General features: G+C 38.2%; 2 protein-coding genes and 2 long non-coding RNA genes across 4 annotated transcripts in view; all 4 read right to left on the reverse strand.

Moving 5' to 3' along the window:
• LOC103134700 (uncharacterized) overlaps nt 1–2527 on the reverse strand; it is a 76226-nt gene extending 73699 nt beyond the window's left edge. The window contains exon 1 of the mRNA XM_016668977.1: nt 2294–2527. Coding sequence (XP_016524463.1) covers nt 2294–2363 — 70 coding nt within the window. The 5' untranslated portion in view covers nt 2364–2527. The remainder of the gene's footprint in view (nt 1–2293) is intronic.
• A 6368-nt stretch (nt 2528–8895) lies between these two features.
• LOC103134706 (uncharacterized) lies at nt 8896–11873 on the reverse strand. The gene is made up of 5 exons (XM_007547088.2): nt 11726–11873; nt 11572–11652; nt 11424–11489; nt 11076–11356; nt 8896–9488 (listed from the first exon to the last, which is right to left on the reverse strand). The coding sequence occupies exons 1-5, from the start codon at nt 11856–11858 to the stop codon at nt 9168–9170; spliced, it is 882 nt and encodes a 293-aa protein (XP_007547150.1). The 5' UTR covers nt 11859–11873; the 3' UTR covers nt 8896–9167.
• A 1023-nt stretch (nt 11874–12896) lies between these two features.
• Nucleotides 12897–14918, reverse strand: LOC107835691 (uncharacterized). Its single transcript, XR_001661507.1, has 4 exons — nt 14550–14918; nt 14297–14470; nt 13867–14215; nt 12897–13475 (listed from the first exon to the last, which is right to left on the reverse strand). It is a non-coding gene; the product is annotated as an uncharacterized LOC107835691 (long non-coding RNA).
• A 354-nt stretch (nt 14919–15272) lies between these two features.
• LOC107835690 (uncharacterized) lies at nt 15273–15710 on the reverse strand. The gene is made up of 2 exons (XR_001661506.1): nt 15664–15710; nt 15273–15459 (listed from the first exon to the last, which is right to left on the reverse strand). It is a non-coding gene; the product is annotated as an uncharacterized LOC107835690 (long non-coding RNA).
• Nucleotides 15711–15801: the final 91 nt, after the last annotated feature.

Consider the following 15801-nt stretch of genomic DNA (forward strand, 5'->3'; position numbering starts at 1 on the left):
TTTATTTTTGCAAAATTGTTATATTTAACTAAATATTATTGTTGGGGGGGGATTAAGCAGGCCTCCTGACACACAGATTAATTTTTTTTTACAAATTAAGAAGAAAAAAAAAATTCAAAAAGGGCACTCGGTGCAGTAGGGAACATTAAGGATAAAAGGGACCGGGGCTCAAGCCCCCTTCACCCACCCTTCACCCCTTGCATACATTGTTATGCTATACATTTATTAGCCCACTTTTCTGTGTCCTGAGTATTCTGTTCTTTTTCGCGCCACACTTTTTGTCTGGGCCGTGCAGAGACCACTAAAGGGGCAGGTGCTCAACAAAAAAAAAAAGGGCACATCTAACCGCATTCTAGGACAGAATATAAACAAAGCCACACAGCTTTCAGAGTTTAATAAACAATGATAAATTACAAAACTGTGAGATAGACAATCAAGACTAAGGAAAATCTCTATATAGAGCATACAACTATGCATATGTAAGATATTTTATTAGTAATTTATTTATGCAGGTCTATTTTGTTATAGGAAAGTATTGCAATATTCAAACCCACAATTTAACAAGATATGTAAATCAGAGCTAGACCACGAGACATATTTTGTATTTACAGAATTACACTATTAAAAATGTAAACAAAAGGCACAAAGCAACCTTTTAGTGTACTGTAATCTATAAAAAAAGAGCTGCCTGTTTGCTACACTTGCAGTGGAGATGAAGATGGTCCATTCAGGAAAGAAGAGCTGTATCAAACTTTAACGTGGAACTGCAGAAAAAAGAAAAAAAAAGAAAAAATTTTATTGTTAATGCATGTCACCATGAGAAAAGCCTACTGAGTATTGATTCAAAAACTTTTTAAAATTAAAATCACACATTTATGTCTCATGAAGTGAATTTTTTTTTTTTTTTTTTTGCAAAAAAACTTATTTGCGCTTGTCATAAATCTTTTCTTGCTATTCTAAGTTTTTGTTTGACTCAAAGTTTTGCTTGTGATTCTAACACTAAGTCATGGGCAGGGCCCAAAATCACAAAAAAAGATTTCTGATGTGTGCAAATAAATGTTCATGTTTGGCAAATAACATTTTAAGTTCATTAGACAAAAATGAGTTATTCAATTTTAAGAAAAAAGTTTTTTAAACAAAACTTTTTTTTTTTTTTTTAAAGAAATCATTACAATTCCAAAAGTTTTGATTACAATTTAATCTTACTTAACTGAGGTTCATTTTTTTTTATTTATTTATTTTTTTTTACATTGAATAATCGGGGAAAAATTTTAATTGCATACTCTGCGAACCAGACCCTAAACTGAAAGTCTGGGTTGAGTTTTTTTCCCCTTCATTAATGACACTTTTATTACACACATTATATCTATCATGGTAGTTCAGGGTGAGTTATTTTTAATTCTAAATGAATATCCTCGTTGGACTTTTATTTAAGTGCTATTCTCCTTCAAGATACATTTACCTAACGCTAGAATAAATGCAATGTACATTATGCAGCAAAGCAAATTAGAAGACATATGGAAATGATCGGTTTTGGACGGGCGATGTGCCCCTATTGCATAAACAATACTGAAGAATGATCATTAAGGATACAGGGAAGAAGCTTTTTGTTATCTTGCTTTGATAGCAAAGTCGTTAGCTAGCAGCTAGCTAATAGCACAACAAAAACAGCCTAATGTCTGTATGATAAAAATACCGAATCAATAGTAAAGAACAATTTTTCCTCACCTGGCTGTTTCCTCCCGTTCAGTAGTTCTTCAGGGTAAGCCAGACGCAGAGGCCTGTCAGTGTCTGTTGTATTTCATTACCGCGGTGCACCACCGCGGTAAAGCTAGCCGGTGTCTAGCTTTACCGCGGTTCTGCAGCGCTACTCCGTGCTGAAGCAGAAACGATTTCTGTCATCTGGCAAGATGACCCCCCCTGCCCTCTGCACGTACCTGCTTTTTGTTAATATGAAAACAAAACACCGCACTATAGATTGTAGGCATTCTTATTATATTCTCATCCCTGTACATCCTTTTGCAGTGATGAAAGTTGCACCCTCCCCTATGCTTTGTTGCAGGTCGAATGACGCAGCACTCACGTTTACGTACATCTATAAAGTACATGCATGCATTCGGTTCGGTACACTGCCAATGTAGATCAAAACAGAAAAATACCATCTACAACGTCACTTCAGATGTGAAAGACGATGCATTTTTATCTCTGTTTAACAATCTGCCTTCTAACAGTTAAATGCAGGTGCGACATCTACAGATCTCCAGTCTAAAGCATCTGCGCAGTTTCTTCTTACCGTTTTCATCACCAAGCGTCTTTCCAGTCCAAGTGGAGATGCAGAGGTACAAGACTAAAAGAAGCCCCATTGTTTTTTCAGTATCTAGAAAATTTTGACAAAAAGAGCCACAAATAAAGAAATTAACTTTATCTAACGGAGCAGAGCTCGATCTAACGGACCGACTGCAGCCACACCCGTCAGATTCACTTTTTACTTTCGGTTCCGGCTTCCGCGAACTGCAGAAACACAAACTTTGACTATTTCACCTACACACTACAGCGTTCATACAGTTAGTAAACGTGTGTTAATAATAAGTGCGATTCACTTACATTGACTGAGCTACGTTAAGAAGAACGTTGATCTTTTCAAAAATGTATTTTTTCTGTAAGATCTTTATAATTTTAAAAGCAACGATTTAATTCCGCATTAGAACTATTTAAAGATTACTTTAAATAGTGACTTCTTATAGTGCCCTGATGAACTAGCTGCTAATCAACCTTTTTTGCAATTCATTGTAAGAGGAGGTACAAAATCATTTACAGGAACAGATTATTTCAGGGGCTTAAAAGTTAAAGGTTTGTCTGTCACTCCTATGTCAGGACTCTGGGTTTTGTGTTGGGAGTCTTTGTGTGTGTTTCTGTTTTATCAGTTATTTTCTAGTTCACTTTAATTTTACCTTCCAGTGTCATTCTAGTTTCATTTTGATGTAACTTATTTTGGTTAGATTTGTCTTGTTCTTGTTTTCCTTATTTCAGTCCCTCCATAGTGTTTCTATAGTTATGTTTATTTCTTAGTTATTTCGTTATGGTTCTATTGTTCTTAGATGTTTGAGCCTATGTCTTTTTTTTCTTTAGTAAGTTATATTCCTTAGTTCTTGTTATTTTTAGATCAGTCTTGTGTCTGTTTTGGTTCTTTCATAGTTTTCCCTCATGTCTTTTTCTCTTTCTAGTTTATCATGTCTTCTTTAGTCTTAGTGTTTATTTAGCATTAGATTTATTTCCAGCTTCCCTGTTTCTTCCCTCACTCTTTGTCTTTCCCTGTATATCTTCCTAGCTTCCCTGTGCCACCGTCTACAGATGGCACAACCTCAGCCTGAATCCTGCTCCAACAACTTACACCTATAATCTGTTACCTCATTGTTTCCATTGGTCCATTGTTTCCACCTTCTGCCTCCCTGTTTTTAAGCTCCTCTAGTTCAGTCACAACTCTCCAGTCTGTCTCGTCACTTTCATTGTTGCTCCACCGGTCCTTATCTGACCTCCCTGGTTTCCTCAAGTTCTCTTCATGTCTCTGATTTGAATTTATTTTTGTAAATTTGCTGTAGATTTTTTTCATTGATGAAGTTATATATTTTCTGTGTTTGCATTCTACTAATGTATCTAGTTCTTTAAAGGTATTAATTATTTAATATGTATTAAATATCTAATGTCTTAAGACTTAAGTAATAGAGAAATAAGGCAGTCTAATTTCCTAGCAATTATCATTTTATACTTATAAATATTCATATTTTACTCAGCTATGCTGTTGAAGGAGACTTTCCATTCTGCATGTGTCTTTATTTCCATCTGACCGCCCTCCAGTCCTCCCAGTCTTAACTCTTCAGTGGAAACAAAGCTCTCTGTGTCTGCAGCGCTGCTGAGTGCGTCAGCTCCTGCAAACTGTTCAGGGAGAATCTATGAGGCAAGAAAACACTGGTCTTACATTAAATGCTCAAACTGAAGTTATTTGTTGCTGTTACAACATAAAAATCTCTATAAAAAGATTAAATAAGAGGAAAAAGCCAAGACTTTTATCCCTTTTATGTGATTAACAGAATGAACATCTTGCTAAAATAAGAGAAGTTTTGTCTTTGGGCTGCCCTGATGGAGAAAACCAGCAATAATGGAAACACTAATAAATAGAAACAAGAACTGAATTCAGCCTGTAAAAAACATCTTTTGGACTAATTCTGTTCACAGTGAGGTGTTTAAAAAATCTGAAATAAATCTCTTAATGAGATCTGAGGGATCGTGACTGTAGTGTTCTCGTCAAGAGTATATCAACTCTGACTAAACACTGAGTTAAACCACAGCAAATGATGAGAGGGAGACATGGAGTAAGATCGACCATTTACTGTTGGCTTCCTCTTTACATGCTGCGGTTTAACTCAGTGTTTAGTCAGAGTTGATACACTCTTGACGAGAACACTACAGTGAAAAAGCATTGCTTCAGCTGAGCTTCTTTGTGGATGGCAAAAGATTAAATGCTGAAGACAAAATAACATCCAGCCATGCTTGCTGCAGCTCCAAAAAACCCCAGGAAATTACTAAACAGGAAGTCAGACACTGATAATACAATGGTTCTTCAAAATAAAAGCCTTCAAATTTACTACAGCTACAAATAACTAAAAATGTCATCAAACTTACTATATCCATAAAATAATAAAGAAAAATGCTGTGAAACAGCACAGTGACAATTATCCTTTGGATTTGGAGATTACACAAATACGAAAGTCTTAAAACATTTTGCCTTTATAGATGATCTGCTCATACTCACTGAAGCTACATTTAAAAAAATAATAATCTAAATTACTTATTTGTGGGTAACACCTTGATGAAAATTTCTAGTTGCATAGGTTAGAATCGTTTCACAATTTAAACCGGCAGGAGGATGGATAGCAGACATCTTAGACAAGCCATTTTGAACACAGATTAAACATAAGAACACATAGAACCTGAATGGGCAATGAAGGATAATGTCAGGGATAGACTTAACAAGACTGGAGATTTGTTTTAAGAGAGTAAATAGAAAACAACTAAAATACTTCGAAAGGATTGATAACATCTCAAGCTGTCTTTGACTTTCTGAGTTGTGAAGGAAGTGGAGGGGAAAAAAGCTATGAGCTGCTTCCTGTTGTGCTAAGTTTTGTATTTCATTAACACATTTCTCATTATGACAGTTTACTGCTTTCCTGTCACCCAAAATGAAGCTGAGCATGGTTCCAAGATGTTAAGTATTTTTTCAAGTCATGACTGTACCGAGTCGACTTACATTTCTCAACAGTGGTGCATCTCAGAAGCAAAGATGAAAATGCAAGATACTGTTTAAACCAGATGTTTAAATGTATTTTATAAAATAACTATTTTTTTTTTAATCAGTCCGAGATTAAATCAGACTAAGCTTTTCCTGTTTTAGATCAGTTTGGATTACAAAAAATATTTCTATTTGCTAAATGCCAGAGAAGTACATTTAATTTTATTTAAATTCAGAAAATTTCTTACATTTCCTTCACTTCTTGAACTATCAAAAATAATATACCTGAGTCAGGTGTGTTGTAAGCCTTGCTGTCATTTTACCAACTCTGCCCACAAATCTTCTAAGATCAGTTTTTTGTGATGACTACTCCAGCATGTTGACTTTGTTGTTCTTCCAAATGGACAATGACCCTGGTTCTAAGACATAACTTCCTGATTTTCCACACAACGTTCTGTTCTCTTTATACCATTCACTTTATAAAGTGTACATCCCCACCTTACAGCAAAATGCCTCCAGTAAATAATAATGCAACCTCTGTACATTACAGTTGGGAACATGTCCTCATACATAGTCCTTATGAAGTAATTATACATTATCAGACCACAACATTTCTCCAAACATTAAGGTTTTTGCTCATATTTGGGCAAAAACTTTTGCCTGTACTCTAGCTTCCTATGGAAATTTTGGAGTAATGACTTCATCCTCTGTAAATGGCCTTTCATCCTGTCCTGGTACAGGATATGTTTGTTGGTAAGGAAACTCTCTCTCTAATTTCTCCCAGCATCTTTTTAATATCCTTTGTTGATATTCACATTTCACACTAAAACATGTTCATTTCTAAGAAACAGAACTTGTTTATCCCTAGTATGAAAGCTGATCTCTCTCATGGTGTTTACACTCAGAAATAATCTTTAATTGTATTCAAATTGTACCCAAGCCTGAACCAGACTTCTGGAGGTTCACAATTCTCTTCCAAATATCTAGCCTGATTTTATTTGGTTCATGACATCAAAAACAAGCAGTGTGTTGAGGTGTTGCTTTTAAATACTCCTACTGGTGCAGCTTGGTTTAACTCAGATATCACAGCCTACAAAAAGTTTAGAGTAATAATGTAATGACATCATTTCCAAAGTTATTTAAAAGTTTAGTAATCTGTGTGTTACGACCCAGCTTGTTGAGCCATAGCAAAAACATGCTCTGGCAATTTATAAAGAATCAGAACCAACTTATAAACAACTTACTGAGGAACAACTAAAGAAAAGGAACTGTTTTAATAAAGAGAAAAATAATTCTGATGACAGATTTGTTTTACTGAACTGTTGGTTAGTTTTGTGTTTTGCACATTTGCAGTTTTGGCCTCTTCCCTCCATGTTGTATGATGATAGAACAAGCTGCAGGCCAATGATCTCTACATTAATGCCACAAGTTCTCATGAATATCTTCATGTCTCTTTGTGTATGAGAATCATCGTCTCCCATAGTTCATCACTGTCATGCTGGGTTTTAGTTTTTGAACCCACATGCAGAAACTCACAGAGAGGCAGAATGAAAATTTAGATGTTTATTGACAAAGATAATCATCGTCTCCCATAGTTCATCACTGTCATGCTGGGTTTTAGTTTTTGAGCCCACATGCAGAAACTCACAGAGAGGCAGAATGAAAATTTAGATGTTTATTGACAAAGATAAAAAGCTCAAAACATCCACAGTCGGGAAGCTGCAGTGGGAGGACTGGCACAGCTGCACACAGGGGAGAGTGGAGGTGAGTTTAATGACCGTAGGAAATCAGGCAACTTGTATGGGTTCGAAGCTTACTTGTGATAAAGAGTTCTGGTTGGGGGAAGGTTCCGGTACCAGGTTGCGGCTAGGCGTAGAGGCTGACTCGGAGAAGGATGAGGAAGGGAACGACTCGTGAGTGTGAGAGAGAGAGAGAGACCAGGAGTCTTCGGGGCGGACTCCAGCCGGAGGCGCACAGTGGGCTCTTAAACAGAGGGATGTGGGGGGACTCCAGTTCCCGGTGAGTCTCGCTCCCAGCGTCATGAGGGGACTACCCTATAGGCTCGACAACAGGAGTTCTCCGGGGAAAACTTGAAGATGTCCTGGAAGAGGTCACAAAACAACAGGTAAGCTCTTAAGGCAACTAGAAACAATCTCAATGAGACGAACAGTAGGGAGGCTGGAGGTACCACAATAGGTAAAACACTCTGGCGGTGAAGAGCGGGAGCCTGCCGCTTAAATACTCCTCTAGATGACGATTAGAGCCAGGTGCGTACCGCGGAGCCTGCTGACACACCCACCAAGGAAAAAGAAACAGCCTCTGGCGCCCTCAGATGGTCAGAGCTGAAAAAGAAGAAAACCCAACCTGGTACCTAACAATCACAGAAAACTGATCAATATGCCAATCACAAAAATCCATAGAAGTAAGGTGCAATCAATCAATCAATCAATCAATCAATCAATCAATCAATCAATCAATCAATCAATCAATCAATCAATCAATCAAATTTTATTTGTATAGCACATTTCAGCAGCAAGGCATTTCAAAGTGCTTTACATAATTAAAATAAAAACAGCATGTGACATTGAATAAACAGTGAGAAAGAGAGAGACATTTTGAAAAAGATTAAAAAAGATAAAAACATTAAAACCCGCACCCCTTTTAGGACCTCAGTTAAATGTCGTTTAACTGTCATTTAACTGGGGCTCTAACCCTCTGGGACTTTAGTCAAAAACATCGTTTGACAAGGACTCCAACCTCTAGGTTTTTAGTTGAAACGCCATCAACTGGGACTCTAAATCCCGTAGGACTTTAGTTAAACGTCATTTAACAAGGATTCTCACGCCCCTAGATATAGATTCGTTGAACTGGGACATTTTACAGGGGGGCTTTACATAGACAGTGTGAAAGAGAAATAAAAAGAAGTTAATAACTAGATAAAAAGTAAAGATAAAAACATTAAAACATTGAAGACATCAAAACCCACACTCTAACCCCAATTTAGCCATATGCAACTCTAAACAGGTGGGTTTTAAGATGAGATTTAAAGGCACCCAGTGTTTCAGTTGTTTTACAGTTTTATTGAAGTTTGTTCCAAATCTGTGGTGCATAGAAACTGAATGCTGCTTCTCCTCACTTGGTTCTGGTTCTGGGGATGCAGAGCAGACCAGAACCAGAATATCTGAGGGGCCTAGACGGTTGGTACAGCAATAACAGATCTTTAATGTATTGTGGTGCTAAACCGTTCAGTGATTTATAAACTAACAACAGTATTTTAAAGTCTATTCTTTGAGCTACACGGAGCCAGTGTAGGGACTTTAAAACTGGTGTTATGTGCTCTATCTTCCTGGTTTTAGTGAGAACACGAGCAGCAGCGTTCTGGATCAGCTGCAGCTGTTTGATTGATTTGTTAGTCAGACCTGTGAAGACGCTGTTGCAGTAATCAATACGGCTAAAGATAAACGCATGGATGAGTTTCTCTAGATTGTGCTGAGACATTAGTCCTCTAATCCTGGAGATGTTCTTCAGGTGATAGAAGGCCGACTTTGTGACTGTCTTGCTTTGAATCACTTAAAAATGTTTAAAACAAGAATGACACAGATGCTTTATTTCTAAAATAATCGTCATGGAAACACAAAGTTTATTGTTTCTGACATTTGAACATTTGGGATTTGCAGATTACATCAGAAGAATTCACTCGCCACATGTTTCCGACTCTTGTTGTTTTTAAGAATGAAATAATAAAAATTTTATTTTTTAGACAATTTGAGTGTTTTAAAAATGTGAAATCCTTTAAAAGTGAACATTTGCAGAAGTTTTGACTCAGCTCTGGTCAACAACTAGATCTGGCTCAGGAGGTGCAGGCGGCACCAGCAGCTCTTCACTTGTCCAGTGACATTTTGAAGAAGTTGAACTCGTTCTGCATCTGAGTGCGGAAAATCTTCTTGGCTTGTTGGACGTCCTTCTCCTCTTGCAGGTGTTTGTTGAGCAGATCACGGAACTTCCCGGGATTCCCGTCCATGTTTTCGCTCTTCCAGGTCCAGTAGGCGTTGCCGTAGCCGAGACGGAGTTCCCGGGCCAACCACACCCAGAGCCGCAGCAGGCTGACCGCCATCATGATGGGCTTCTCGTGATCCAGGACCCGCTGGTACTCCTCCAGGTAGTTCTGCATTTCAATGACTGCCTTTATATCCTTCACACTCTGGAGAAGAGACGGGATGAAAGCCTTCAATAAGGAGCAGAACCAGAACCTACTGGGAGGCTGCTCAGTGAAAATGTGCGGCAGCAAGAAGGTTTTTCAGGCGACAGTAGCAATCTATAAAGAAATAAAACTCTTGTAAATCCTCTGAGTTGTGGCAAACAGGTTGATGAGGGAAATATGTCCTCGGACCTCAGATGGAAACTCATCCTTTCATCCTTTTCACTTTCATCATTTTACTGTTTTCTATTTTAATCTTTTTGCAACCTGCCTTGTGTGTCCTGAAAGACGCCTTTTAAATAAACTGATATTATATTGACAAGAGCCTGCTGTCATGGTGATTCTGACACAAGGCGGCAGCCCCGGTGACATCAGGGGGCTCCGTTTTATCTTCATCTTATTTTTTCTTTTACTTCGGAGTGGCCATCTTTCTATTATTCCTATCTTGATTTGATACAGTACTAGAGGCTCCTGCATTTCCTGTACTTGTGCTCTCTGTCCCACGCACGTTTTTCAGCCGTTAAAACGGTTTCATCATCAACATGTCATAACTTGGCTCTAGAGGCCTGTATTTGAAAGTAACTTGACGGCGAATGTCGCCAGGCCGACATTGTCCTGAAGAGGGGAAATTCTCTTCAGGGCAATCATGAACCTTCGACCACCGGCACGAGGAGCAAGGCCTTAATATGTGGGTTGTGCTTATGGCACAGCACCTCGTAACTTGTTTCTCAGAGACGTGTTTAAATGCACCATGAGCTCTAATCTGTTCTTAAATCTGTGAGGCGGAAACGGACGGAGACACGCAGACCAGCTGTATTAGAATTATGGCAGCAAACCAAAAAAAAGCCAAATAAATTTGAACAGTTTTTCTCCCAAACAAACCGAGTGAGTAATGCTGTTGGATGCAGACGATGTTAGTGAAATAATGACCAGCTAATCCATGTAGATATATCAAGCTTGTTAATAAGAATAGGCTTTGAGTGTTTTAAAGATGCTACTTAAGTTTGATTTATTAGTAGTAGTAAGCTACTGTCTATGTTCAGGTAATTCTGGTTACATTTATTAGTCGCTTTTTGAAACAAAGGCAGAGTAGTTTTACTGCTCTGCGCTTTTTACTGCTGAAACTATTTCTACTCTTACCGGAGTAAATTCATCTTATATTTAAATAAATAAACTTCAGAGATTTTAAATTCTTAGATTTCTGCAACATATGAGCTATTATTAATGCTAATCTGAGCATAATTACTCAACATTTTCTACATGTCATGTTTACATCATTACTTTTTATTTTGCATGAATAAAAAGTATGACGGGTTGCATAGATGTAAATTTATAAATTAAAAGGCCCTTCCTGTAATAAGCCTTTGTCCCCCCCTTAGGGGAAATTCTCTTCAGGACAATCAAAGAAGCTTTAAAGAGAAAACCAAGTGACAATAATTAATTCTGGTTTATGTATTTCTGGGTGGGACAGGTTGGTGGTGCCTGCAGCGGCTCAACTGCAGAATGCTTCTGCTTGCTGCAACTTTCAGACTTTCTCCCTGCTGCTGGCCTTGACCTCTGACCTCTGACCTCCCCGTGTTAGGTTCTTACATTCAGGTTGAAGCTCTGCAGCATCTTTGTCGTGAAGCTCTTGTAGCTCTGGTATTTTTTCTCCAGGAAGGCCTTCAGGTCCTCTTCTTGCTGCTTCTGGACGGCGCTTTTCAGCAGGTCGGTGACCTTCGCCAGATACCAAATGTCCTGGATCAGGAAGGAGGCGTAGCGGTCGGCCTGCAGGTCACCCAGCTGCATGTGCTGCAGGAAGGGGAGATCCAGCGTCTGCTGGGCCAGGTTCTCGTTCTCCAGCCACAGTTGATCGTAAACATCAGGACTTCCTGCAGGAGGAAAAACGGCATCAGAGCGCCAGAGGAAGTGCCGCAGGGCTTGAAGTCCGGCTCTCACCTGGCTGGGCCGAAGACAAACTCCACTTTGAGCTTTCAGAACAGGCGGCGCCGTGGCTCCTCACATCTGCAACAGAAGGTCCGATAAAGAACAGCAGAACCCGGTTCGGTTTGACTGGATGTGAGGTTCTTATTGAAGCAGAGCTTACCGTGGATGTGCTCAGAATGAGTCGTCGAGCCGCAGGGACCAGTCAGCAGCAGCAGGCAGGTCCAAACCCAGCAGAACCTCGCTGTAAAAACACTTCAGTAAGAACAATAAATCATGTTTTCTGATCCAAATCCAGAGAAACCATGAGACCTTACCGGACTCCATGTTCAGCAGCTCCTCTTCTTCAGACAGAAACGTTTCTGTTTCCTGGAAGCTGTTCAGGGAGGAGCAGCTCAGAACCTCCTCAACGGTCCTGAGAGTTATATTGGTTGGCCCGGGAAACCCCATGAGAACCAGAGTTTCATTTTGACTCAACCTATGAGATACATTCACTCTCTGCTCAGCTGCACTTGCTGTATCACAGGTTCAAACACATTTGTTTTAGATATAAATTGTGCAATCAGCTACAACATGAAGTAATAAATTGACAGTAAAAGTGTATCAATGTTAGCTGTGGGCACAAGTAAAGTTGAAATAGCAGCTTTGTGGTAACTTGAGCCAAGTTGCACTTAATACATTTATATTTGGTTTCAGCCTACAAATCTTAAATATTAAATCAAGATTCTGGATTTCTATGCTTACAGAGTGGAAATTATGTTTTGCATTTGTAGGAACAAAACAGAGAAGAAGAATTTTCCAAACATTTTACCAAAGAAACATATTCTGGAACAAGGATTCAGATCTAACATTTTCTTTTCGAACGTTAATGTTCGGTTTCCGAACACACACACACACACACACCCACACTCACCGTCATGTTTTCAAGTCTTGTGGGGGCTTTACATTTTCTTCCATTCATTTCTACAACCTAACTTGAACCATCACATACCTTTCTCCTCACCAAAAAACAGCATTTCCCCTCACGGTGATAAATACATGTCCCCACAAAAATCAGTGGTCCCACAACCTCACAATGTAGACAGAAATAGGTTCCCATGAGGATATAAAAACCTGCTTCATATTTGCACCTACACAGTCAAAATGCCAATGTTCAATTAACACACACAGTGTTAATTTTAACACCAACAAGCTGCCTATATGTGTCCAAGTCAGCTGGTGTAACACTTGTAAACTTGTAACACTTTTGAAAGTGTTACAAGTTTAACACCCAAATTCGTGATAAATTAACACCAGACATTGTTAATATTCAACAATGCTAGGTGTCGTATTAACATTACAATGGTGTTGGTGTTAAAATTTAGTGTTAAAAGTACCACAACTGTAGTATTGATCACAAAACATAATGTGGTGTTAAAAAGGTAAATAATTGACACCCTATGGTGTCAATATCAAAGTGAAAAAATATTCAAAACAATACACAATTAAGAGTTTAACTTTTATTAAACCCATTTCTGAGTTACAGACCTTCAATGCACAGCTCATACAAAACAGTAGCGGAGCACAATAATAATATCAGATCAGAGACACAAATAATAGCAAACATCATCCAAAATCTCTACTCTGAAAGCATTCAAATGATCATCAAAATACTCTAATGACTTTAGCAGCGACAAGGAATACCTTATGATCCCTGATTATGAAATGAGTTGAACAATTTTTTGTGCTGAACCTTACAAATATAACATGCTGGCATATTCAAGTGTTGTCAGTTCTCACTCTGATTTCCTTGACTCTGGGGCTCTCCTTTGTTGTTGCCACGTCAGTCCGATACACTGTTGTTTGGATGAATGTGTAGAAGTTGAGGAGGGCTGTATCGTAGGACACAGCAAACACAATGTGCACCTTAAATAGTTCATCGAAGTCGGCCGCTGCAGTCTGTGCCACATGGGAAAAGGGCTTCTGATCCAGGATGGTGTAGAATTTCTGTATATTGTTCGTTTTTGCAATGCAGATCGGCTGTGCATATCCAACTTTGACAAGGAATGTCACCATATTTCTCCCCACCTAAGACCGAGAGATAGCATGTTAGAAATGATGATCTTAGTCCCTCACAAGCATCAAATTAAGGACATTTTCCACCTTCGTTTAGCTGTGAACATGCCACAAAAGGGGATGCAACTTGCAAGGAAACTGTTGTGAGCTTAAATAAAAAGATCAATTGTAATGGGCTCTGTGAGGAAATTACACCCTCCCTAACAGGTGCTGTTTTTTGTGTACTTTATACATTTCTTTGTGCCGTTATTTGCCCATTGCCAATTTTGCTATATTTTGTCATCAAATTAAACAAAAAATTGCTATAAATTCATAATACAAACACCAAATAATGACTTACTATGCTTTTAGTTTTGTAAAACAAACATTGATTTATTGTAAGCAATTCATGTCAAACACATACCTTCATGAACTTGACAACATGATCAGCTGCATCAGTTGCACTATTTTTCCCTGTTTCTTCCCTTTGGCGGTTGGAGGCAGGAGATGAACCAGCAGAATGGCTGCCAAGTCGCTATCCCATTCTAATAAAATCACAACACAAGCCATCTTTAGAATTACCATATGAAAATGCATGCATAGAAAACACTGTTGTGCCACAATCACTTGATTTCTCCTGAGCAGACATAGGTCATCCAGGTGATCGCTCTGTTAAAGGCTTTGCTGACAGTGATGACCTTCAGTTTGTAGAATGTTGAACATCTTATTATCATCTTCCCTGAGATGTCTTTTCCAAAGAGCATGATGAAGTTCTGCTCAATTTAGCACAGAGGAAGAAATTTCATCATAACCCAATTCAAAAGTTCAGTTAATCAAATCTGAGAGTTTCTCACTAAGCCTGGTGTATCCAAGAATCTTGGGAAGTGATCCAAGATGAGTGATGAGTCCAGATCATGTAGCATATTCTGTCTATGCTTAAATGTTGCCTTCATTTTCTCCTTAACAACGTCCTGGTCTGATGCATGCTTCATTATGGACATTGCTTCTTTGTATCCATCACCAAACAGCTGTTAAGATTTCACATGTTATCCTGCTATAAATTTTAAAATGGATCATCATTCTTTTTCCCACGTTGACAAAACTCACATCTTTTGCCATCTTACTGTCAGGTGGTCCTTCAGCCACACAGTAAAAAGTCCAGTGTTGATTTAACTCCCACAGAGTTGATATTAACATTTTTTCGGAGTTTATATAGTCCACACTCGTATGTGTTAAATTAACACTTTCAAAATAGTTACATTTTTAACACTGGATCAGAGTAAATTTTTAACTCACAAAACAGAGTTAAGTTAACTCTGTTTGGGATGCAATGGTTAACACTGATAAAATAACAATTTTGTTTGTGTTAATTTAACACTTTCAAGTGCTAGAAATTTACTCCAAAATGTGTAACTTCATGATTCTGGTTAAAATGTATTATAATAAAGTAAAACTAAAACAAATAAATCAATTTTAAACAAATGTTTTATTTATGCAGCTGTGTTTCCAACATTTTAAACTGTTGTACAGTGAACAACATTAAATAGCATTCCATACAAGTTTTGAATATCAAAAGGCTTATAAAATTTTTGAACTGGGATTTTCAGAAGATATCTTTCACTATAAAAAAATCCCTGAAAGCACGAAAATGAACAAAGGTCTCTGTAAACAGCTGTTTAGGTAACAAAGGAAAAAAGTGATTCCCAATTAATAATATATTGATTATCTTGCTCTTAAGTCCCCCACTCCAGGTGATTCCTTCATTTTGGCAACATCAATGTTATTCAATGCAAAAATGTATAAAAATTCATTAATGCAGGTTCATTAGAGATAGCACAAAATGTATTTTGAATAACTCATCAAATGCTGCAAGAAAGCAGTTTGTTTGGCATGGGATGAGTCACTTATCCACGATGATGTAGAGGATGTCAATCTTGCTCTGCTGACAACACACAGCAAGGAGGTATGGCTGCAGACCCCGTTGGTCCCGGAGATGTTCCTCTGAACTTCAGCATGACTAAAATGAAAGAATACATACACCAAACATAAGAAACCAGACATACGGCCACAACCATTATAAAACTTTAAGGATTCATAAAAACCAATAAAAGAAATTTATATTTTCCCAGACATACTCAAAGCTGCCATTTAATCACCTGCTGAACGTAATGTATATAAAAGCAAAGTGATAAATTACTACACATACTTTTATTTCAATTACCTTATAAAAGACAGCAAGTCTCTCGCTTGCATCCCATGCACTGATTTCTGTTGTCTTCAGGTGGTTTTGGAAGGAGATGTCGCCATCCTCAAGTACTCCTCTCTGATTGGTTTAGCTCCTGCTAAACCAATCAGAGAG

Source organism: Poecilia formosa, unplaced genomic scaffold (genome assembly GCF_000485575.1).
Source record: "Poecilia formosa unplaced genomic scaffold, Poecilia_formosa-5.1.2 Scaffold18, whole genome shotgun sequence".
NCBI classification, from domain to species: Eukaryota; Metazoa; Chordata; class Actinopteri; order Cyprinodontiformes; family Poeciliidae; genus Poecilia; species Poecilia formosa.

Bases quoted from the DNA above. Each gene is read 5' to 3' on its own strand.
- LOC103134706 (XM_007547088.2), bottom strand. From the start codon at position 11,858: ATGGGGTTTCCCGGGCCAACCAATATAACTCTCAGGACCGTTGAGGAG. The intron at 11,357-11,423 runs GTGAGAGCCGGA...TTCCTCCTGCAG, and splicing joins TTTGTCTTCGGCCCAGCCAG to GAAGTCCTGATGTTTACGAT. The intron at 9,489-11,075 runs GTAAGAACCTAA...TCTCTTCTCCAG, and splicing joins TGCAGAGCTTCAACCTGAAT to AGTGTGAAGGATATAAAGGC.